Source organism: Alligator mississippiensis, chromosome 1, assembly GCF_030867095.1.
Source record: "Alligator mississippiensis isolate rAllMis1 chromosome 1, rAllMis1, whole genome shotgun sequence".
Classification (NCBI taxonomy): domain Eukaryota; kingdom Metazoa; phylum Chordata; order Crocodylia; family Alligatoridae; genus Alligator; species Alligator mississippiensis.
In genome coordinates, this window is record NC_081824.1 from 6302172 (window position 1) to 6326775 (window position 24604).

The following is a 24604-nucleotide window of genomic DNA, read 5'->3' on the forward strand; positions in this document are numbered from 1 at the left end:
TCTGGGAGAGCAGTGTCTGGGTGATAAGTCTGGGCAGGGGGAGCACATATGAAGGCCCCCACGGTGGGGAAGGGAATGGGGCTGGGGCAGAGGCAGCGGCAGGCACTGCCCAGACATGGTGGGGTACGGGACAGAGCCATGGACGGCTTGTCCGAGGGGGTGGCTCCCAGCATTGCGCACACCCCCAGGGGAGGCATATGCCCCCCTGGATTTGTGCATGGGGTGAAAATGAGCTGCCTGCTGCAGGCTCAGACCCAGGGGCTACATCAGCCACTTCCTGGCAGGGGGGCCTGGGCTGGGGCTGCGCTTGGGGTGGGCAGGGTGGGTGGTGGCACTGGGAGGGGTGTTATGGAGGGGGGCAGGTCTCCCAGGGCCACTGCTGCCAGCTCCCAAGTGCAGCCCCAGCCCAGCCCCTGCTGAGAAGAAGGCAGCACAGCCCCTGGCTTCCAAGCCCACAGCAGGCAGCCCACCCTCAACCCGTGCACAAATCTGGGGGGGCACATGCCCCCCCCATGCCTCCCCTGAGGGGTGCACACAGCAGCAGGAGCCACCCTCTCTCCTCCGCCCCCTCTGCGCTCCCCAGATGAGCTACCCATGGCTCCATCCCACACCCTGTCCGGGCAGCACCTGCTCTTGCCCTTGCCCTTGCCCCTGCCCCACTCCCTCCCTCACCGTGGGGGCCTCAATGTGCCCCCCCCATGCTCCTTCCCCCCACACAGACCTAATGCCCAGATGCTGCTCTCTAAGCTGCTGGGCTGCATTCCTGGCCATATGCATGCTGCAGCTGCACACATGCATGCAGCATTTATTGGTGATGTTACCAGCTATGCCAGCCAAAAAAAGCTGACTGCCGATAATGTCAATTTTCCTTTTATTAGTGCCAATATGATACGGACTACTATATCGGTGCACCTTTAGCATCTACACGTGTGTTATAGTGCACTAAATAATGCCGCTGCAGGATCGTGCTTGTATTTACAAGTACTACCCTGCTGCAGCATGAATTAGTTTACTCCAGGCTAACAGAGTCACATGTTTAGATGCAAGACATGTACTGCACAGCTAATTAGCCTACTCCACAGTAAATGTCTTGTATAGAGGCCCCCTGAGTTCTTTTAGATTTCTACTATTATAAATGACATTTGACTCTGGTTTTGTGTCTTTAAGCATTTGCTATTAGTACCCAAAATATCCACTAAAACTTGCCTCGACCCAACTTGCAGGACTTAGTGCGCCGGTGACAGAGAATGGACTACAAAATATGATTTCATTTTGGCAACCATGGCTTGATTTGAATTTAAGGCAATAGCGTATAGTCTACTAGAGAGTATATTTTACAGTATTTGTAAAGGCAAATGAAATTACAGCAACAGAAAAGCTTGCTAGATGCCTTTGCTGTTAAATCTTTGCAGAGAAGTAATCACAACTATGCGGGAGGGAACTGGAGTATAAGGCTAGTGGATTACAAATCAGAGGGTAAAGTGTTTCTGCTCTAACAGTAGGAGTAAATCTGCCTACATGTAATTTTTGTTTGACCTTTTTTTAAGCTGGGGTGGGGAAGTGTTGGTGTTTTTTGTTTTGTGTACAGCAGTAACAGGCTGCAAATGCATCACTCAGAGTTTCCCATCATAAAGAAGTCAACTTTAAATCATACGTCAAACATACAGAACTCCGTGGCCTGAGATTTTCTTTCAAGCAGGAAGAAAACTCTTTGACATCCCCTGAAAATTTTCACCCAGTCAGTACATTTTACTATTTGTTATGAAGTCAAGAGTTGCTCCTGGAAGTTTTGCACAAATGAAATGCACGCTGAAATTAGTAACATTTTTGCTTTAGTGCTTAAGCAAGACAGAGCTAAAATTGCTCCGGACTGAATGTTTGCAACCCATAACAGCCTGCATTTAAACTGTTCAAAAGTCTTTCCGTGAACCATGCATCTACATCAGTTTTGGGAAGGAGACTTAGGTGCCCAAAGTACATAAAGGTTAGGTCCAAAGGAAGAAGAAAAGAAAAAAGAGCAAGGGATAGATAAGGGCGCTGGCACTGAATACAGAAGCACCGACTCCAACACACAAACACGGGAAGGCTCTAAAGTGTGTTTCACATTAAAATGCAGTTGTTTGCCAACGGGTGAACACAATAAGAATTGACAGCCTTATTACTACTACTACGGCTCTCATCCTAATCTTCATCCTACATCTTTGCATCTCTGCACCTGCTTCATTTTGTGTCCCCTGAAGTCAAGGGAACTTGATGTAAGCCAATAGCTATGGACAAGCTTAACTGTAGGTAAAACGAGGGGTGATCTTGGGTGTAAAACTCTCATTGACTTAAATAGGAGCAAGATTAGGCTTATAAAACACTGCAGCCATAAAAGACAACGGCCACAGTTCTGCAAGATGCATCAACTACATTATTAGCACGTTGCTGAAGCTGGCATTGATGCTGGGAAGCTTTATTCTGAAAAGGAGTTTAGTACCGTGCCTCAAATTACATGCAAAAAAAATTTTAATTTTTTTTAAAGCCATGCCTCTAGAACAGCATCGTTAAAAGTGGAGATATTTGTGTGCACCAAAACGTCAAATTTCTTGCACTGCATCTATTGCTTGCCACTACTTTAAATGTAATCTTTAACTAGTAAGGAGGGATGATTTAAGATTCTGCTTTCTTTCTCTCTCTCTCCCCCCCACCCAACAATGGGCAAACCACAGAGGGAAAATGTTTTCAGTGCCATATGGTCTGTACCCTTTGGCAAATACTGCATTATAATGAGATCATTTGCACTTTGCTTAGACAACAGATACGAAAAGTGAGCACAAAGCTACGGTACATAAATATTACCTGCATATTTTTCTTTGACAGATTCATCCATAGACCAGAAACAGTGATCGTAAGCAAACACCTGTAATAAAAAGGGGATATCCTGTAAAAACCTGCAGTCCAACCAAAAAGGCATCCTAATACGGAGAGAGAAATAGGGAGGTTAGCTGACACCTCTCTGCTGCCATTCTAACCACAATACCCACAAGGCTCCACCTTTATTTGCTTTCTATTTTTATACTTCAAATTGAAGCTCTTACAACTTCAAAACCAAATATTATAGTTACTCAAATACACGATGCCCCTGAACATAAGACAACCCCCCAATAATCAGATTCTCTATATGGAAAATATATAACATTTGTTATAATTTTCCAGGTTATTGGTCATTTGCCTTGAATCTGTCCCCCTCCCATTGCTACAGCAGGGAAAATCGATCTGGGGGTTTAGGTAGCCTCCTTGCCTTTCTCAGCTTCTTCCCCCCGCAGCCCCTTGCCCCGCTCCTTACAGTCAGAGCTTGCTCCCCCTGAGCATACGGAAGTGAGGAGCAAATTTGAAAAAGCTAACCTCAAAATAGTCAAATGACTACAGGTAGCCACAGACTTGGTTCAACCAGAATTGATGCAGTTTACCTATTTTTGAAACTGCTGCAAGTTTTAGCATAGGTACTCCATAAACACACTTCTGTACCTATAGTTTTGTTTTTTTTAATTTTGTGTTTCAGGCCAAATTAGCCAAATCAGTTTCAAATATTATCGACTGAGCAGAGCTCAGATCGTACGTGTCTGTGTGATGCTACCACCGGCAAGTATCTTACCTCCCGGACTCTTCAGTCTGGGGCTTCAGATACTCCCAAATCCATGGCAGGCATCCCACATGCAAGCTCCAAGTCCAGAGGCCTTGGGGTTCAGATGCCTCCTAGTTTCACTTGCCAAAAGGCCACAGGAGCAAGCTAGAGGGAGAGCCCAAGAACAATCCCCCATCACCATAAATTGTGTAGCCGAGATCCTGCCATAGGGAGGCTATTGGAGACTCTCGCAGGGGTGCGATGGATAGGTCTCCACCCTCAACTGCAGCAAGTCATTCCAGGCTGGGAAGAAGGGGATCTCCCCTGCCAGATATGTAAAACCACTTGGGCCACAGGATAGTAGTCCAAAGTCAAAAGGCTCATGATTTACCATATAATTTGTTGGGCTGGGCCCCAGCAGAGTTAATAGCATCTTAAGCCATGACGCCACAGCCCAGTACTGCTCCATATGTGTGGGTCCCCCTCCAGACCCCCTCCCGCAAAGGATCCAGGTGCTAATCAGCCCCCACTCATAACTGGACCTGGGTGTTCTTGTCATGAGCCCTGGGATCCTCCAAAAATTCATATACAATTGAGACACGGAGCCGCCTGCTCCGGCTCCACCTCATGGAGGGTGGGCCATAGTTATCACATGTGACAGGTGAGGGGCTGGTAGAAGGATTTTGGGTAAGCTGTTTGGAGCCCCATTTGGTGAGGTTGGCCAGATAGTTAAGACCAGTGAAGAAACAGGAATAATTGAAAATGGGAAAGAAGGACGCAGCTCATCTGCAGGAGTGAAGATGTTGAAATGTATTCACTGTAGTGGCTCACCACGACCTAAAAAAAGAGTTGGCGGTAACACTATCATATGTCTTATTCACATGGGCTGCCCTAATTTAGCCTTGTGGTAGGTTCCCATCAGCATGTTTGACCAATACGGGCCGTGTGTTTTATAGTAATGCTCAGTGTCAGCTGCACTTAATCAGCTTCACAGCTGGTGTCCATTGCTGAGCACATGCTGCTTTTGGCAGCAGTTTTAATGATAGACAATGCATCTAATGAGGCTTGCTTGTATGCAGATACAAGACGAGGTGCTTTTTTCCCCATGCTGATTGGGGGTGGGGGTGGAGACCTCGTCTTGTATTCAAGTAAATACAGCAGTTCCCATGCAAGACTGTTCTTTGTTCTCATTTTTCATGCATCCTGTCTGCACTCCTCTTCTTCCAAGTGCTTCCTTTGCCCATTTTCTGCTCTTCCCACGTCAGTTTTATTGTATACTCTACATATGGCAACCAAGAGCTCTGCCTCTTCCTCCAAAAACCCCTCTCCCAGCCTACTTTGCCTACATCTTCCTTCTTCGATCTGCAGACTGACAGGTGTCCCCTGGTCTCATCTACCCACCCTCTCTCCATGCGTCTGAATTAAACAAACCACCTCAGGGTAGCAATGTCTCCCTTGTGTAAAAACAGCTGTATATATTCACATGCTGCTGCTAAACAACAGCAGCCAAACTTGGGTAATTTTATATAAGCAAAAATTAAAAAAAAAAGGTTTCAACTTTGGCAAAAGTCAGAGTTACACAGTGCTTCTAAATATAAAAGTTTCAAGTTTGTGGTGAAACCCATTTAGACTACTATGCCTTCACAGAAGCTGGTTTCAATTAGAGTAGTATCCTCTTGGAGAGATCCAGACTTCATGAACAGATGCTCTCAAAACAACTTATCGTAACTGGATGCATAAATGCTCTGAAAAAGTTGAGTTTATTAAAAAAAAACAAAAACCCAAAACCAAACAGTCTGATTTCATTTTTTTTTAAATCTAATCTATAATGTAAGCAGGAGAGAAGTCAGCCACCTCATACACCACATCATGCTTAATGCATGAGAAAGAAAGCCACAAACCATGAGGAAGCCAAAATATTTTGATCTTCATTCATACTGGCTGCCAAAAATTACATTAAAGTGGAGAGGAGAGCAGAGGGGAATCCCACATGCTGCTTCTTGTCTCAACTTACTCTTCTCTTCCCCAGAAGTATTTTATACTACTGGTCGGCTGCAGTCTATGCGACTTGGGACACGGGGGACAAACTACACAGGCAGTTAGAGGTCAGACATCTACACTCTCAAACTCCATTTCAGTCTTTGTGCAGCTTATATTTTAAACTCCAGGCAGATTCAAGGTTTGTTAAACTCAGACTTGAAAAGCCAAGTGCTGCTAGGCTAAAGGCCACTACGTAGTATACGTGTTCTGTTAACCATGAACAACCATCCCTTAAAAGAAGGATGTTTGGAGATTGCTCTGCTAAGCCTTCCGGATCAAATCTATTTTCTTCCGTTGCAGTGGTCAGGAGAACAAAACAAGACAAGAGGCAAAGTCTGCAATGGTTTGTAGGTAATATTGCTTCCTTGAGAGATTTTAATAGGAATCTGGATTATGCTAGACTACACAGCAGCAGCAATTTAGCCCTTCTTGTGCACTCAGACCATCTAACGAGCCTGCTTAAAAATATGCCAATCGTGCAAATTTGCACACCAATACTGCCCAGCTTGCTACAAATCAAAGAAAAACCATACCATGAACTCTTCAAGTTTAAACAGCTCATGCCATAGGGGTTTCAATGCCACCATATCTCCCAAGCATACTGATATGCTGAAAACAGCAAGATGGGGGAGGGAAAAATATCCACTTCTGCAGGTGTCTTACAGCCTTTAGAAAAGGCAGGCATAGGTTTGATGGTTGAAATACAGGCTACTGTCCTTTTCTTAGGAACTAATTTACTGGACATTTATATAGTTTATTTTACCATGCCAGTTTTAAAGTTATTTAAAAAAAATAAGCTGTGTGGTTATACACAAATAAGCCAAGGCAGACAAAAATCAGCATAATCAAATACAAAAAAAAAAAAAAAAAATAAAGGAAATCCAAGTAGGCAGAAACAAACAGTGAGTTTGCTTTAATGCAAATACCAGAAAATGTTTTTAAACAAACAAGCTTTCATTCACAATCCTTAACTCAATATGTAACTATGCTCTCATCTGTTCCTGTGACTCATTTTTTGGCTAGGGATATGCAGCAAGGAGATGCTTGGAGTTTCTTACACAACAGCTGATTAACTGCAATGCTGGAGTTTTTTAAGTGGTAAATATTTGGCAATTCAAAGGTTGAAAAAGCAACAACAGCTTTTCACCGACCAATTTAAAAGTTTTGATGTATTTTGTTGCATTTTGTTCTTGTTTGGTTTTTTAATTTATTATTATTATTATTATTTTTAAATCTTACCTTTGGTTGGTTCCTGTAGTTCCCAGAGGAATCCAGACAGGGACAAATAGAAAGGGGTGGAGGAAAAAGGAAACAAAGAGACGTGGTTACTTATGAGTGCCTTAGTTAAATTGTTCCCAATGTTAAAAAACATTTAAGTCTTCAACATCCTATCTAATGCTCTCCATTTTTCTTGAATATCTCTCTTTTTTCACCTCTGAAACCACTTTCCAACATAGGACGCCGAAGATTATATCCACTTCTCTCAACTGCAGGATCTGGAACGTTGTCCCGAAAAAAACCCAATGACTTTAAAATCAAATTCATTTCCATTTTCAGAAGAATCAGTTATGCCAATGAAACCGGACCGAGCAGTGCCTCAAAATAAGTGTTTCCATAAAAATAAAAAAAATGAAACCAATCTGGGAGAGGATGTGATGGGGGCAGTATGGTTAAAACATGTACCTGCACAGAGGAGCCTTGCAGCGAGCCTTCAAGACAACTCAAAGAGATTAAAAAATGATGGACTATGAAAAGGAATTGTACGAACTTCTGTTCCTGAACCAAAGGTGGCCTTATCCTTCACACGGTTCAGACTCCAAGGATGAACGGACAATTCACCATGCCTGAGTTGCCTTGAAAGAGGGGATGAAAGAGGCTATTTCAAGTGTCCTGCACCTCGATTTTTTAAGGGCTTTACATACAATCAGCAAAACCTAGGGTGACTTTTCGGGATATTTACTATTAGAGAAAAAAAAAAAGTAAATTCCCAGGGCTGAAGTGTTTTCAGGAAGACTGGTCAATTTTAAAAATGACAATAATAGCCTATGCGGTAATAAATGAGAACATCGGGCCAAAAATATTAGGTGTAGGCTGGAATCGACTTAAGCTACCTCCCTGCACACGCAAGATGAGAAATAAATTTGCAAATGCACAGCTTGGAAAGGACTCTGGCCTCGGATCTGACAAGTGAAGTCAGAAAGTCATTCTGACAAGCCACGATGATTGCTTTTGGCAGGGCAAGAGAGGGGAAACGAGAGCAGAATGAGATTAGTTTCGTATTTCTTGCTGGTCAATTTAGGTTGGGAAGCTAGTTCAGACTCATGTCACTAGGTTTGTCTCAAAGAATGAAGATTTAGTCGTGCTTGAGTATCTCTTCCGTCTTGCTCTGGCTCAGATCAGGTGTCAGCATTTGTCTGGACTAACAGGCCCTGACAGCAGCCGCGGGTAGGGGCAGAGCCGGAGCATGACCCTTCCTGCAGCGTGTGCACGTTCGGGACGCCTCGTTCTCATTAGAGTGGGACGTGTGCTAAAAAGCAAGGATGGAATTCAAGGGAACAGCAGCACATGGTCTGTCAGGCAAAAACACAGCAAAACTAGACAAAAAAACCCCAAGCTTGGGTACAGAGATCTTCATACTGGAGGGTTGTAGCAGGCTCAGCCCCAGAGGTGGGAAAGCAGCAGTAGCAGGCTCAGCACCCGGGATAGAAAATAGTCCATCACCCTGCATCATTTTAGCTGGTCAGAGATGGAGAGGCCCGATAACCGAGTATATCGACTCGTAACAACAGTGATAGAGGTGGGGAATCGGACAAAATTCATTTCCCAGGCTGGATTCTTGTTTGGACTCACTAGTTGGGGCTGGTCCTGCTTCGAGCAGGGGGCTGGACTAGATGTGACCTCCTGAGATCCCTTTCAACCCTCATTTTCTATGATTTTTATGAATGATCTCGTTGGGGATGGTCTTGCTTTGAGCAGGGGTTTGGACTAGATGTGACCTCCTGAGATCCCTTCCAAACCTCATTTTCTACGATTCTATGATTTGGGGAAGTAAATGAAGCGCATTGACAGAGCTCACGTGGCTGTCCGAGCTCTAAAATGCTAATACCATCCTACTAGAAGTGCGAGAGGCTTTCATGGGGGACAGGGAGAGGAGGATGTCTTATTCACAATAAAGTCCCCTGAGTACTTTTGCAGGTGAAAAAGTCAGAACAGATGGATGGCAAGTGAATTCTGAATTTGAACTTACGATGTTAAGTGTTACTTCCCTGTAATTCAACAAGCAAACCAGGCCTATTTTACCGTGTCCCAATTCCAAGCCAAGATTACATTATCCCGTGGTACTTGAACTGTCAGGCCTTGATAGAGCACATCTTATTCTATGTTTGGATTAAAGTCAAATCTCACAAGTCAAGGAGCATATGCAGCTTTCGGAAAAGGTATTATACCAACCAGGCTGTGTAAACCGAGATCGTAGAGACTAAAGGCCTGATCCTGAATAAGCACTTCATTTTCAAGTACATATACACCATTACTCCTTGCAGCCAGAACTATGTTCATCCGCATGAACAGTAAACAGAAGATCCCCATCGGAGAATGAAAACCACAATATGCTTCCTATTGATAACAGCTCATATGAATTTTGAATCCTTTCTGTAGTGCTGTCTTTATGGCCAAAACATTTTTTGGCTCCTCCTATGGTGAATCCAATGGATCAAAATTAGAATCATAGAAATCAGAAAATCAGGGCTGGAAGGGATCTCAGGAGGGCAAGCGCTCTGCTCAAAAGGACTATCCCCAGCTATATCCTCCCAGCCAAGGCCTTGTCCAGCCGGGTCTTAAAAACCTCCAAGGATGGCGACTCCACAACCTCATGAATAACTGCTCATTAAGTGCTTGCTATGCATTTTCATGTTATCATGACACAGTTTACCACAAAGAAGCCTATACAATTAATCCAACTGCAAGCCCTTGACTCCATTTCCCCTATTTTAAAGTACTTATTTCTGCTGTGCAGCTTTAAGACCCGGTAAAGAACATAATCAGTAGAACAGGAAGACAGCAGACCCAACAAACAAGCTGCTCCCAACAAATTCAGCTGTAAATCAGTTCCAATTACTATAAATATCTGGAGGTTTTGTCGTCTTGCATCAGCTGGACTGAATCATTTGCATGGCCTGAGGCTGGGGCATTCAGCCATGAGGACCACGTCTAATCTACATGCGCACAGCTCATTGCAATGGGATTCAAACCTTTGTGCAAAAGAACGGTCCACAGAGCAGCAAGGCCACATCCTGCCTACGGGAGTCAGGCTGAGAAGTGCCTTAGATATTCAGGACAGTACCAAAGTTTTGCATTTACCTTGGGCATCGGTAGCTGCTCTGCTGTAATGCAACTAGATGTACATAATTTCCCCAGGGTCAAACATTGCTCCATTCAAATTCTATATGGGCTTAATTAACAGAGCCCTAGCAATGCCATAGCCTTTTATGTTAATTTAAATTTACTGTTAAACCTATTCCAGTCCATTCTAATTCTCATATCAGACTCAGGAAAACAACATCAGCATGCCTTCCAGTGGTGCATTAAAACAGTGCGACTAGCATCTGTCATGCCTTTGTTCTCTCATCCTTGCCCCAGGGGGGAGAAGCACATGCAAAGAAGCGTCCTGCTTCGGTAGGGATTTTCCCTGTTTTCTTTTACACCTCTACACCAATTTACATTAAAGGCAATACAAAAAACTAGAATTCTTGGTTCCAAAATTGATACCTTTTATTAGATCAACACGCTGTTAAAGGCAACAAATTCAAAGAAAGGCACCTTCCACCTGGAGCAGGAGAGGGGAAGTCCGGGATGGTCCTGAGCTCCTGGGGAAGTTCACCCCCAGTTGCACACAAGCCCACGAAAGCCCTGTTTACTACACGTACAAGCTTTCTCATTACTGTCGATGGTTTCATTGTACTTCTGTAATGTTATCATCAACCATGACCTTTATCATGAGGCTTTAAGGGAAATTTTCTAGATCTCTTGGGTTCAGTTCGCCCGAGGCCTAAGACACTGAATTTGATTCAAAATTTGATCGGAAACAAGTGTAAAGAATAGGGGACAGGCTGATGTTCTCACGTTAGCCTGTGTTACTAAGTAAACACATTTCAGCATTTGGTATTAGTTGGATTACACCTACTGGAGACATCGTGTCCAGGTATACAACATCGTTACAGTCCACCTGAGAAGTAATGAAAGCATGAATTACTGAGGCCAAATCACTGTCCATCAACATGGGGCGGGATCTACGATATCTATAGACAATGCTTTCTATGCAAGAGGATGGCATCAGCAAGGAAACAGGGTACTTCTGAACTACAGAGTAAACTGACCCAGTCATAGGTGTGCATCTTCAACCAAAACAGAGACTGCATCGTGGCTATGAAGTCTTTCCACCAGCATCTCTTCTCTTCCGTGAGCCCAGCTTTAGAAACCTGTTCAACCATGTGCTTATCTCTGGACCATTTTGGTTGCACATAGTGAATGACAGGCAGCGCTTCGTCTTACCTGCACATCACTGGCACATGTGCTCCTCTGCCCGGTTTGCACAGGGGCTGAAGGTTGATGCTGAATAAGACCAAAATTAACTGCTTCTTTGGAGACGCCCAAAGCGAGAGGTCTAGTGACGGGAGATAAAACCTCCCATCACTGCTTGCTGGAGGTGTGCCTCCGGAAACGTTTTGCACACAATTCCAGCACGTGCCCCTGGATCCCTGCCACCTCTTTCACAGGACACAGCAGCATCTCATAGTCAACTACCTCAAAAACTGTAGCGGTCCAGGAGGATGAAAGGGGATCACTTACTGCTAGGAGATCACCCATGATTTCAGCTCTACATCTTAGTTGGATTCCAGATTTCAAAAGGTCTATTAGCTTTTGGTACATGAACCTGTAATTCACTTTTGGTGAGCTCCTCTGACCTTCTCCTTGAATGGGAGGTTTGACTCCAGGATTTTTTTGCTCCTACATCCCGTTTGTCCCATCTGATTTGGGACCCAAAAGCATCTGTTCTCACTTGAAAAAGAGAAAGGGCACGTTCTACAAATATGCAGTGCAATTTAAGTATCGGATAAATAACAGACCCAGGCTTTCCAGTAGGGATCAGCTGCATATGCTTAGCTATTGGATTAGTGCTTTTTAAGAACGGGGAAACTGAAATGCAGGAATCTGCTCTCAGAGATGCAAATCATGTTTTCAAGCATGAAACCTTTTCTCAGCCAACAGTGCATTTTAAGGAGTTATTTGTGCTTATTTTAGCAATATCTTCAAAGGCCATTGCATTGTTAAGGCCGTTTCATAAGCCAATGTTGAATGCAACCTTCAGACTGCACGGCTCAACTTAGACTATACAGCTGCCGCTCAGTGGGATCCAAGTACTGATGTCCTTGGTTTTATGGGTCAAAATATCGAGTTGTTTATACAGTTCTTAGAAACTGCCACAAAAGTTCAGCTACGGTCACATTTAGTGAGTCATGGGGGGGGGGGAGGAGAGAAGAACTCAGATGACAAATGTGAATGGGACAAAAAAAACCCTCAAAACAACAAAACCCACATGGGTCACAAGAAATTCCTGCCAACCTTTCCAACACTCCTATCTCCTCCCACATTCCCTGCAAAATAAGCATATCAGAGCTTGGGCAAACTTAGCTGAGTTTCATGCTTTTCTGCTGGAACAACCTCTTTTCTGCCAGCCAGACTCCTTTGAGTAGCGTAACTCTGCACCCAAAAGAAGCCACTTCTAGACAAACATTGAAAAAGTAAGTTATATATGGATGTCAGAAGGCAGAAGAAGATTCAATGGCCACACCAACACCAGAAGTCGTGGTCTATGCAGAATATTGGGAGCAGGACACACAGAAAGGTTGGACTGGAGACACGATGAAGAAGAAGCTGTTGCTGAGACCAAACCTGTATCCACGCCAGTGAGTGCTTGTCTACATGGGGCCAGATTAACTTCAGTTGGAGGTAGTTAGCCGTGCTAGTCTGAAGTAAGGGCAAGGAGCAGTGCAGCGTAACACCTTAGAAACCAACTCGTTCAGAAAGGCATGCACTTTCGTTGGCGATCAACTACAGCATCAGATGCCAGATGAACATGTTAGTCTACAAAGCGCCACCCTGCCCTGCCTTCTACCCAACTTTAGTTAATTCGCCTTAAATTGTCTCATGTTCACCCCACTACCTTTTTAAATCAAGGACGCTATTTGAGCATCTTTAGCTGCAGTAGATAAGGAGCAACTTCATTTGCAGTGAAGTTATTCACTGCAGATATGGGCAAGTATAGTCCAAACCCTTCTCTTCAGGCAGGTCTCCAACTATGACCCAACGCAACACAGCTTCCCAACCGGATGGGCCTGCCTACTACGTTCTTGGGTCATCTCTTCTTCTGGGGTCACCACCACTGGATATTAACTTGCCAATTAAAGGCTGACAGGCAGTCTTTTTGGAGGGCTGTATATTAGATTACACCTAAAGAACAGTATTGATACAGATACTGCCAAAAAATACCCCCCCAGAAATGTGTGTTCATCTTACACCTTATCTCATTATCAAGTCCAAGCAAAGTAGGATTCGAGGCTAGGAGGCCAGAATATAACCTGACAATACTACACAGAACTGTTCTTTTTCTCCCGCACTTTTTCTTCTTTTGGCAAGTGATGCCATCGCTATTCTTCTCAAAAAATGTGCAGGGTAGTTTCCCTAGGCAAAGTACTTCTGGCAATACACTCAAAAGACCACAGAAAATCCCTTGATCCCAGAGATGCCCTGAGGTCCAACCAGATGGTGAGTTATCTGAGCAGCAAAGATTCCCACTAGATTCATCGCTGCCAAGCGGGGAGCCACTCTGCAATAGCCGTACCGATGGCCAGTCCAAAAACAACGTGGTGGAAGTTATCTCGGCAGTTACCAAGTGCTGTATTGCACAATGGCTTGTACAATGGAGGGGGGGGGGGAGAAGAAAGCTATTTTTCCCAGGTTGGGTGGAGCTACCAGCTTCTCCCCCGGACTTGTCTGGCACGTAAACACCCCTCTCCTTCCCTGCCAACAACGTACAAAATGCCAGCTGTGCCACAGACTTAACTGTCATGTTTTATTCCCCTGCACAACCGCTACCGACGTTTGTGGTGTCTACAAGCTGCTTCCTGCTGGCTCTTCCTCTTATCCCCCCGCTACAGCCCCCCGTCACCCAAAGACGTTGGCACCGGGGGCATAACCCCCCCTTCCAACTGAATGATAAGCACCTTTATTGTAACGTTGATACAGGAAAAAAAAAAAAATCAAAAAATGAAGGTGAACGTTGGTTCATGGGTGTCGCTGATGCCCCCAGCTTTTAAGAGCCGTTGAGCTTTCAGGAAGCAAATGACCCAGCTCATACACACGGGGGGATTCATTTGAGGGCTTTATTTAGCTCCTAGAGAACTGCATTGAAGGCCTGTGGGTCCAAAGGTGAAGGAAAAGGAGCTCCTCTGTTTATTCAGGAAAGCTGATCACTCAGACTGAAATATTTCTGTTGAACCCTTGACTGATGGCACCTTCTGGGGCATATGCTTAAGAAACCTTTAAATACCAAAGGCTCAATCATAGGGTCATAGAAAAGGAGGGTTGGAAGGCAGCTTGGGAGGTCACATCTAGTCCTACATCCTGCTCAAAGCAGGACCGGCCCTGGTTCATCTCAGTTTAACTCCGAGAGCTGCACCCAAAAACGTGGGAAATGAGGTTTCGGAGAACCCGTTTTTGCAGGGACGTTGCTACCAGAGCTGAGGATGGCCTTGTTCGAGCAAATCCTATCGTGTGCTAAAGAAGCTCCCTCGCTTGTAGAAGTCAGGATGGGATGTGGGAGCTTATTAACAGCCTTAGCAATGCCCAGGCACAAAACAGCGATAGTCAAAAGTGAGCTGGGTCAGGCTGTGAAAAGAAGATCCTGCATTTGTTTGAGGCATACAGGAGTACCACAAGCCATATGAAGCACATTTATATATTTTTTAAACCAGGCCCATTTGGAAGCAGGAGGACTAAGTTCACCGTGACCTGTCTTGCTCTGAGCAATAGATGCAGGGATTCAAAAAAAGAAAAAGGGCTCACAATGTTTTGAAGTGCCAACAGACAGAAAATACTTTCTTTGAAGGAAACTGCGCTGTCTAGACACTGGCTGCAGAACCCAATTCCTGGCATAAGTGAAAGGCCTGGTCTGGTGGTTTAAGAAAGCCAGCAGAGCAAGTAAAGCTCTTTTTTCCAGCAAGTGAATCTATTTTTCCACCTTTCAAAACAGCTTACCGTAGGAATCAGAATGGCAGCTCGAGAGGAGATTTTGGTATGCCCGGCAGGAATAGTAAGGTTTCACTGAAAAGGAATTTCCTTCATTTCTCCATACAAAAGGCATACAAGTAATCATAGAAAATGAGGGCTGGAAGGGACCTCAGGAGGTCACATCTAGTCCAACCTCCTGCTCAAAGGACCATCCCCATCTAGGTCATTTCAGCCAAGGTTTTGTCTAGCCGGGTCTTAAAAACCTCCGAGGATGGAGATCCCACAACCTCTCTGGGGAGCCTGTTTACTACTCTCCTCATGAGAAAGTTTTTCCTAATATCCAACCTCAATTTCCCTTGCTGCAGCTTGAGCCCATTGCTCCTTGTTCTGCCATCTGCCCCCACGGAGAACAGTATCTAACTGCATGAGGATCTCCGAGACGGGAAATATTCACTAACCTTCCAACTGCTCACATGAACCCCCAACATATTTATTTCAAAACTACATTTCATATTACAAAATGCTTTATGCGGCCGTTAGATTTAATATTTTATAAACGTTCATGCCTAACTGCATAGGAAAACCGAGGCAAACCAGTATTGTAGATGCTGGCTCCCTGTACGCTGCTGTCATAATCTCCCACGGGCGTTACTTTATCTAGCTACCAAATGCATCCCTCTCCCATGTCGAGGCTACTTCTACTTTTAGAAGGAAAAGTGTATCCTGAATACAACAGACAGGGGTTGTTTTTATTTTTTTGCAATCAAAGATATCCACTTACAAGCAAAAGCCTGACACCCCAGACGAAATGTGAGAGCACACGCAGTTCAAATCCTAAAATTGTTTAGCTGGGAAAAACAAAAGCAATCGCTGTTATTTAGCAAATTCCTCCAATGTGACGAAGAATTCCAGGCATAGCTGGAGGGTACTTAGCCTCAACTGCCAGCACTAATCTCTGCCCGTCTGCTTTTAAAAGTCAGAGGCAGAAGAGCAGCTTTGTGGGATACATTTTCTGAACTATTAGTCTCAGTATGATAATCTGCTTATTCCCTCCCTGCATTTGAGCTATACAAGTATCCCATAAAGCTTGCATCCCAAAAGCATTAAAATGTTATCTAAATGATACTTAGATGTTGGTGTACTGAACATCCAACCTAGGCTTACAATACTATTGCAATATTTCAATATTTTCCTTAAGTTGACATCGGTAACGATTTGAAAAGCCCCTCGGGGGGGGAAAAAAACATGTATATAGAGCAGCTTTTTTAGCTCTTAGGGATGTTCTCTGTTGGGCAAGGTTTTGGCTTGAACAGTATATTTTGCCTCTGGGCCAATAGCATGGTGAGCTTTACTCAGAAGCAAGGTCTCTCAGGGGTGAATTAAAATTAATTGGGGCCTGCCACCCCTTCCCCCCACCATGGCCTGGGGGCCCTCCCAACCCATGCCCTGCCCCACAGCCACGGGCACCATTCCCAGCTGGCGCAGCAGAAGCAGCAGCCGAAGCAGGACACGCTGCCCCCCAGCCCAGGGCAGGAGTCACAGCCGTCCCTGCCCACAGACCACGCTGGAGCCGGTGCTGGGGGTGCAGAGTCGCTGTCCCCCGGGTGCGTGCAGTGCGGACCGAGCTCCAGGGCCAGCTCCTTGCTCTGCCGTGGCTCAGTCAGGCTGCAGCGGTGCCCGGCAAACAGCGCCCGGCAGCCACAGCCCGCCACATTGTGCACACGTGGCCCAGCCCGGCTGCCGGTTTCGTCCGCACCAAGGCAGAGTCCAGCTGACCCGTGTGTTAATCCACTTCTGTCTCTAGCCCACGCAGAAGCAGCGCTGATCAGCACTGGAAAAAAATCAGACATCAATGGATGCACACTGCATTAATGCGCATTAGCATGGCTACACAAGGGCTCGTGCGACTTAGCTCTGAGCCTAAATTTAATGCACCTTGATGCACACTGGCACATCTACACGCAGACGTGCGCCTAAGTTGCCTTAATGTGCCTTAAAGGTGCATTAGGCTTAGGCGTACATAATTACACGTGTAGACACACCGACTGCTACTAAAACCTGTATAAAGACTAGGCCTAAAGTGGTCGGCTTCAGTTTTCATTCAATGCTAACTCAGAAAAGAGGAAATATGGCACAGGAGAATGCAACAAGAGAGTAGCAAGTCATAACTTTTGTCACCACATTCGACTTCTGACTGTTTAACAACAAAAGCCTGCACCAGCTGAGGTTGCTTTAAGCACCTTATCTTATGCCCCCCTCCTTCAAGAGAGAAAGTAGCCTTTCTGTTTAGTTTGGGGTATTCAAAGCTTAATTAATGTTTTTATTTCCAAACAAAAGTTATACAAATTGGCTTTCAAAATAATTCAAAGTGATATATTCCCTTCCCGCCCCCAACACACACACACGCCCCCGCCAATTCTCAGCTGCTCCCTCCCTTTCCCTTAGTCACAATGAGTTAGTGATTAGAACCAGGAACAAAATTCAGGTCCTAGGACTCCTGATCTTGTTTTAAGGTCTCACCATTGGACCAGGTTTCCTTCCTGCAGCTTTACAGGAACAATAAGGGATGTTTTCCAGAGCCAATTTCAAAACGATCGCTATGATTAATGTAGGCAAACTCTAGTAGAATGGGAAGTTATAGAAATGTGAGCAATGCAATGCTCTCTAGTCAAAGGTGAATGATAAATTAGGCAAAAGCTGAGCCTGTGCCTTTTTCCTGCCTGCCTTCTGACATGGTTCAAACAGAACAACAACTTCCAGGTCCAACGTTTGCATAAGAAGCATTAGGAGCCTTGAAAGTCCAGACGTTGCTGTTTCTTCTGCATGACTGGAACGGTTTGCAAGTTCTTTCAACCCTTTATTCAGGAACGGACTGTATCTTTACATCATTAAAAGGAGACTTTTGTCCCAAGTATGTGCCAAGTAATTATTGAACAACAGCTGGAAACAAAAGGTTTAAATGTTCTTTATTAAAATAGTTTTCCTTCTCTGTGCGGTCTGTTTTAGATCAGATACCAATGGCAGACTGCTATGAGCTGTCTAGTTGTCCAGAAAGCAGGGGAGAGGGCAGTACACAGCATCTGAATCACCCAAATAAAGCCCGATTTAAGAAAAATAAATGAATCCATATCAGAATTTTGTATGTCAAATATCCATACTCTTCCTTTCCCCCTTTGTTGGCCACCTCTTACACTTGAGACTGTGTAGAAGTTACCACAGTCCCAAGTTGTGTCGCTTCAAGGACATCGATGGACCTCAGAGCGCGACACTAGTGATAAAAGGAAATTGCACTTATTTGAGATTTTGTTTATAAGACCTGCCAACCTGCTCCTTGTCATGGTGAAAAAAATCAGCTGTGCTAAGGGCTCAGGACTGGTCTGTTATACCTACCGGCTCCATGTTACTTTGGCTTGTGAGACTTCCCAATGAAGAGTCTACATTAAGACCAGAGCTGCGTTTACAGTAGGGCCTGGCCCACAATACTTTATATTCTGCTGGCCCAACACAAGGTCCTCCAGACCTAGCGGCAGAGTAGCACCAGCGCAGTGAACAACCAAGTTGGAAGACATGCATAAACAGGCCCGTACTTTCTGCTGGCTACCACAGGCCCTTGGACAGCTAGGAGCCAGCACAGCGGTGAAGAAAAGCCTCGCGGGCGTGCACATGCTCTGGCAGCTTTCCTGGAGCGGATGCTCCTCTGTTGGGAGAGGTTCTGCAACCAAAAGTCTCGTTGTGTAAACAAATCCCAAAAAAACCTAAGCCCTAAGGCCCCAAGATCATCGAATCATAGGAAGTTCAGGTTGGCAGGGACCTCAGGAAGTCACATCTAGTCCAACCCCCTGCTCAAAGCAGGACCAGCCCCAACTACATCATCCCAGCCAGGGGTTTGTCAAGACGGGCCTTAAAATCCTCGAAGGACGGAGACTGCACCACTTCTCTAGGTAACTTGTTCCAGTGCTCCTAGTGAGTGTGTTTTCCTTAATATTCAACCTAAACTTCCCTTGCTGCAGCTTGAGGCCATTGCTCCTTCTGTCATCAGCCCCACTGAGACCAGTCCAGCTCCATCCTCTTTGCAACCCCCTTGCAGGGAGGTGACGGCTGCTATCAAATCCCCCCTCAGTCTTCTCAATCATCACCAGTGGAGCTGCAGGGCACAATGCTCAGTTTGAAAGCCACTGAACTAAAAAGGACCATAACAAGAGTAACCCATGCCATTGCCACAGATTGCTAAGAGCAGATGAATTGCACAGGTTCTACTTTTTCTAATAGAAACTCTCCCAGCCCCACTCCCTCTCTCTGCAAAGAGGGCTTATTAGTGCCCCAAGGAGATATATGGATGTGAGAAACCAACCTGGAACGAACACAAAAGCCAGGTGAATCCAGGTCAAGTCAACTGAATCTCAAATACATACAAGGAGTACATGCTAGAAAACTAAAACTTAGTAAGAGGTTTTTATTTGTTAAATATTTCAATCAGCACCACCTTTGCTAACACAATCATTTGAATAATTTTGGAACATTTTTATCTACATGATGTCCTCTCTTAGAAAGAAAGCAGGAGGTCCCAGTTGTCACAGATGACATGGTTTACGATCCTATTCATAAATTTATCAGCCTCCACCTTAAGCCATTTGATTGTCTGTCCCAAATGAACACCAAACTGCTGGATGAAACAATTGTGAAAAACAGTTTCTTAACTCGTACTCTATTCACTTCCCTCAAATGTACCATCGTAATAGTGAACAGAAATCTCCTTCAGCACCCATTTTCTTAAAACTGGGGGAAAAAAAAGAACAGCCCAGGATAAAGAACAGCAACCATTTGCAAGGTGGTAAAAGAAAACTGCTGGTAAACATGTGCACAAACTTCTTAGGTAGACCATGATGGTTTTTATTTTCAAATGAAGTAGGAACTCATTGTGGGTTTATAGGGGGTGCTGGTTATAGCCGTGTTGGTCTAAGGGCATAGGCAGACAAAGGTCCTGTTCTTGTAGGTTTAAAGGAACTGAACGAAGGAAAGTCTCATGGCAAACTATTTTGCTTTTTTTCTAACAGTCATTACTCAATAAGCTCTATCATGCATCCGTGTTTACCGTGTGCCTAGCCCAATCTGCAAACGCCTTAAACTTTCAAGTGACATTCAGCTTCCCTATTTACTTTACTCTCACTGCTGAGCTACCAGCATATTTTTGTGCAAACAGATTTCCCCTTTGTAATCAACCTCTTCTCTCCCAGTCAGATTTGTCTGACACAACGCCTATGCTCATATCAGTTCCTCAAGTTGGATATTTTGATCCGAAATAGTACTAGCAAATCCGAAACCCTTCTTGCCTAACCTTATGCAAGTTGGGCCACTGAATCCAATGAGGAATACCCGCAGAGGCAAGCAGGATTTGCTATGGGATTATAATAGTTCCCAAGATTTGTTAGATGCTGCGCAAACATACCAGGTGACAAAGCCCCAGCTCCAAAGCATTTTCTCTTAAATTAAAAAAAAAGCATGTATGCTGCACTGCCAAGAATAAAACCTAGATCCCTTAACTCCAAGGCAAGGTACAGACATCCAGGGAGGTTAGATCATGTTAAAAATGGACACCCGACCTAACAGTTTGCCCAGGTGAGGACCTTACACGCTTAGATTGACCTAACTAAGGATCGAAGTGCAAACTGTACAGAAGTTCAGGCAGTTTAGGTCAGTCTAAAAATGTCTGACCTAATCCACTGCACCAATGCCAGCATCCTCTCTGCAGCTAACATGACCAGCATTAAGGCAAAGATCATGAAACATCAACTCTGCTGGCTGGCCACTGTGTACGGGTGGCTGACTCATCTCCCAAAGCAACTCCTCTTCTCTCAACTCGGTCATGGTAAGAGGACCTGCAGAGGACCGAGGAAGTGGTGCAAGGCCACCCTGAAGGCATACCTTAAGAAGGGCAGCATCAACTTTACAAAAGGGGAAGTGCTGGCTGGTAACAGGTCTCAATGGCGCTGTGCCATACATCAAGCTACAGTCCACTTTGAAGACAACCGTCTTGCTCAGGAAGCAGAGAAACGACAGAAGCAAAGAGCAACCGAGAGTCTTGAAGGAGCTGGTGGACATCACAGCATGCCTTACGGCGAACATATTTGAGAATTTGTGGCACTTGGGTGAGGTCCTGGAAGACTGGAAAAGAGCCAACATGGTCTCAATCTTCAAGAAGGGAAGGAGGGAAGATCCAGGGAATTACAGGCCAATCAGTCTGACATCCATCCCTGGAAAGATCTTGGAGAAAATCGTCAAGGGATCCATTAGCAACAGGCTAATGGAAGGCAACCTTCTGAATGCCAGCCAACACAGCTTTGTCGTTGGACAGTCTTGCCTGACCAACATCATCTTCTATGACCAGGTGATGCATTGCCTGGACAAGGGAAATGAAGTTGATGTCATACATCTGGATTTCAAGAAAGCCTTTGACCTGGTCTCCCATGATGTCCTCATGATTAAGCTGGGGAACTGCAGCCTTGATCATCTCACGATCCAATGTTTGGAGAGCTGGCTCTGGGGTCAGACCCAAGGAGTACCAGTTGATAAGAGCAAACCAATGTGGCGCAAGGTGACCAGTAGAGTCCCTCAGGGCTTGGTACTTGGGCCAGTATTCTTCAACGTCTTCATTAATGATCTGGATTCGGGTGTTGGATTCAGACTGACAAAGTTTGCAGATGACACTAAACTATGGAGGAAGGCGGTCACACTGGAAGACAGGCTGGGGATACAAGCTGACCCGGATACACTCACAAGGTGGGCAGACCAAAACCTGATGGCATTCAACCTAGAGAAGTGCATGGTGCTCCACCTTGGGAGAAAAAACCAGCATCATACTTACAGGCTCGGCAGTGCTTCACTTGCTAGCATCATGACCAAAAGACACTTGGGGGGTCTTGACTGACCACAAGATGAACATGAACCACCAATGTGATGCCGCGGCCAGCAAAGCAAACCAAACACTGGCTTGCATCCACCGATGCATCTCAAGCAAAACCAGGGACGTCATCCTCCCAGTCTACTCAGCCTTAGTGAGGCTACAGCTGGAGTACTGCATCTGGTTTTGGGCCCCCCGTGGATAAGCTTGAAAGAGTCCAAAGAGAGCCACCCACGTGATCAAAGGCCAAGACAGCAAACCTTATGAGGAGAAGCTGAGGTACTTGGGACTCTTCAGCCTGGAGAAGAGAAGGCTCAGGGGGAACTTGGTGGCAGCCTAAGGGGGATCCATCAGGACCTGGGAGAACAGTTGTTCACCAGGGCTCCCCAAGAGATAACAAAGTCCAATGGCTGCAAACTCCAGGAAGGTCGATTCAGACTGCACATAAGGAAAACCTTTTTTACAGTCCAAGGTCTGGAACAGATCCCCCCCACCCAAAGTGGTCCAAGCACCTACTCTGGACTCATTCAAAAGGGGTTTGGATGCTTATCTTGCTGGGATCATTTGACCCCAACACACTTCCTGCCTAGGGCAGGGGGGGCTGGACTCGATCTCACAAGGTCCCTTCCAGCCTGTAATGTCTATGAAGTCTATGAACCTTCTGGCCAACAACCGTGCCCCTCCTGCCCCCAAGACACCACCTGTCATATCTGTAGAAAAATTTGCAGAGCATGGATTGGACTCTTCAGCCATCTTAAAACTCACCGATAATCCCACCCCCACCCCAGCAGAGACATCATCTTCACATCAAGGGATAGCTGAAAACAACCTCCAAAGAAGTCTAAGCTAGAATGGGTCAGATGAGACCAATACAACTGAATTTCTGTACAGTTCCCAGCTGCAGCTCTGCTTTTCTTACTCACCCCTCTAGCCCCGTGGCCCTCTCCCAGATGGGCAACCCCCTGAGCCCTACAACCCACCCCCCCCCTTTTTTTTTTTTTTACACCTCTTGAGAAATCTCATTTGTGATTTCAGGTTTTAAAGCCTTCCATTTCCTGCACAGATTCGTGTGCTAGAAATATAGGAATAATCACATTAAATATAGGCTTCATCTTGTTCTATTCAACTTCATTAAATAGAAACATTTACTGTTGCTTTGACCCTACTAGCAGAGTCACTCCTGGTGCTGGGAACCGATCAAAGTAAGTTAGGGTTCAGGGAAAGGATAGGCAGGATTGTAGGTTCAGCGGGGGGGGGGGGTTGCTAAAAAATAGCCCCTGATCCGAGGATGAGGGCAGGAAGAGGGGAGGGACCCTACTAATCCCCCTGATCCTGCCAAACTCTCCTGAACCCCACAACATGCCCCCATGGACCACACTAGCCTCCTCAAACTCCCCACTGCAGGCACCACTTGCCCCCCATCCCAATAAATCTTAGATTGCGTGGCCATTTTTAACTCAATCTAACCTCCCCCCAAATAACTGCACACACCCCAGTGCTTTTAAGGCAAAAACCATCCAAACAAGCTGAAAGAGGCAACAATGACAAGGGAGAATATACCAGTCCACTGTTTAAATGTTATAAGAATAAAGCTCAAGCCTTTTTCTACAGTTCAGTGAAACTGTACCACTTAATACAAGCTGGAGAGAAAAATGTAAAGGAGAAAAGGAATGGGCAACTCAACGCAGCAGACATCCTTCAGGGTGCTGAAGTAGGTTAAACAGCAGGAGGACCCGCTGCTTCTTAAACCAAGATGATCTGCATACGAGTGCATAGGCTCACACTAGCACATGTAGATGAAAGTGAGAGAGGATGAAGTTTGGTGCTGAATGCAAGTGTAAGGATCTTTGGGTTCACTAACATCTGGGCTAAGTACAGGCAGTAAAAAAGCCAGAGGCTGAATCAATTCAAACTTCACAGGTTAGTCCAAACCACGGAGATTGAACCAATAACTGAACAGACATTCACTTTTGATTTTGGAAATGCAGCCACGTGCCTGCAGTGGCCCGGACCAGAAGCCGAGGGGTACTGGAGCATGCCAATCAATCCCACGAGTGAAAGCTGGAAGGCTGCAGTCTTCTTCTGGATGCACCAAGTGCACTGTATTCACACCTCAGCACCCTTCCTCCAAAAACAAAGCAAAGCATGTGGTTTACTGCACCTATCACTGAGTGCCAGGCATGCACTCAGAAGCAGGTGTGCACCCATGTTATCCAATGCCTGTGTGCGCCTGTTGACATTTCGGTTGGGTCTCTCTCACAGCCTGACCTATGCAGAGACAAGAGGCTTTACTAGAGGGTGTGGATGATGTAGCTTGTTCACAAACGTTAATTAGTAACCTAGATCTGTTTGTGTCTCTCTCAGTTCTGGGGTGCTAAGGAGACTGCTGATGCCCCAAGTGAAATCGAAGATGCCCTCAGTGAAGTTCACTATGGTGTACGCGCTGGCACAAGTTCCTTGTAAACACTGCCAATATATACTGCAGGGTGGTTGGTTGTAGCTGCGTTGATCTAAGGACATAGGCAGACAAGGCTCTTTGGGAAACGTGATATTTTTCATTAGACCAACTGAGTAGTTGGAAAAAAGTTCTTTGCAAGCTTTCGGGCACGAGCACCCTTCTTCAGGCAGAGGGACACTCTGCTGCCTCCCTATGCCTGAAGCCGAGTCTCCCCCTGCCTGAAGAAGGGTGCTCGTGCCTGAAAGCTTGCAAAGAACTTTTTTCCAACTGCTCAGTTGGTCTAATAAAAGATATCGCATCTACCCAAAGCACC

The 24604-nt window shown here is 45.4% G+C and overlaps 1 protein-coding gene across 1 annotated transcript in view; it reads right to left on the reverse strand.

Moving 5' to 3' along the window:
- The window catches only part of KIF13B (kinesin family member 13B), a 178662-nt gene that overhangs the window by 101830 nt on the left and 52228 nt on the right, over positions 1-24604 (reverse strand). The window contains exons 3-4 of the mRNA XM_006268017.4: positions 6887-6899; positions 2842-2902 (exon numbers count right to left, since the gene is read on the reverse strand). Of these exons, the coding sequence (XP_006268079.2) occupies positions 2842-2902; positions 6887-6899 (74 nt within the window). The remainder of the gene's footprint in view (positions 1-2841; positions 2903-6886; positions 6900-24604) is intronic.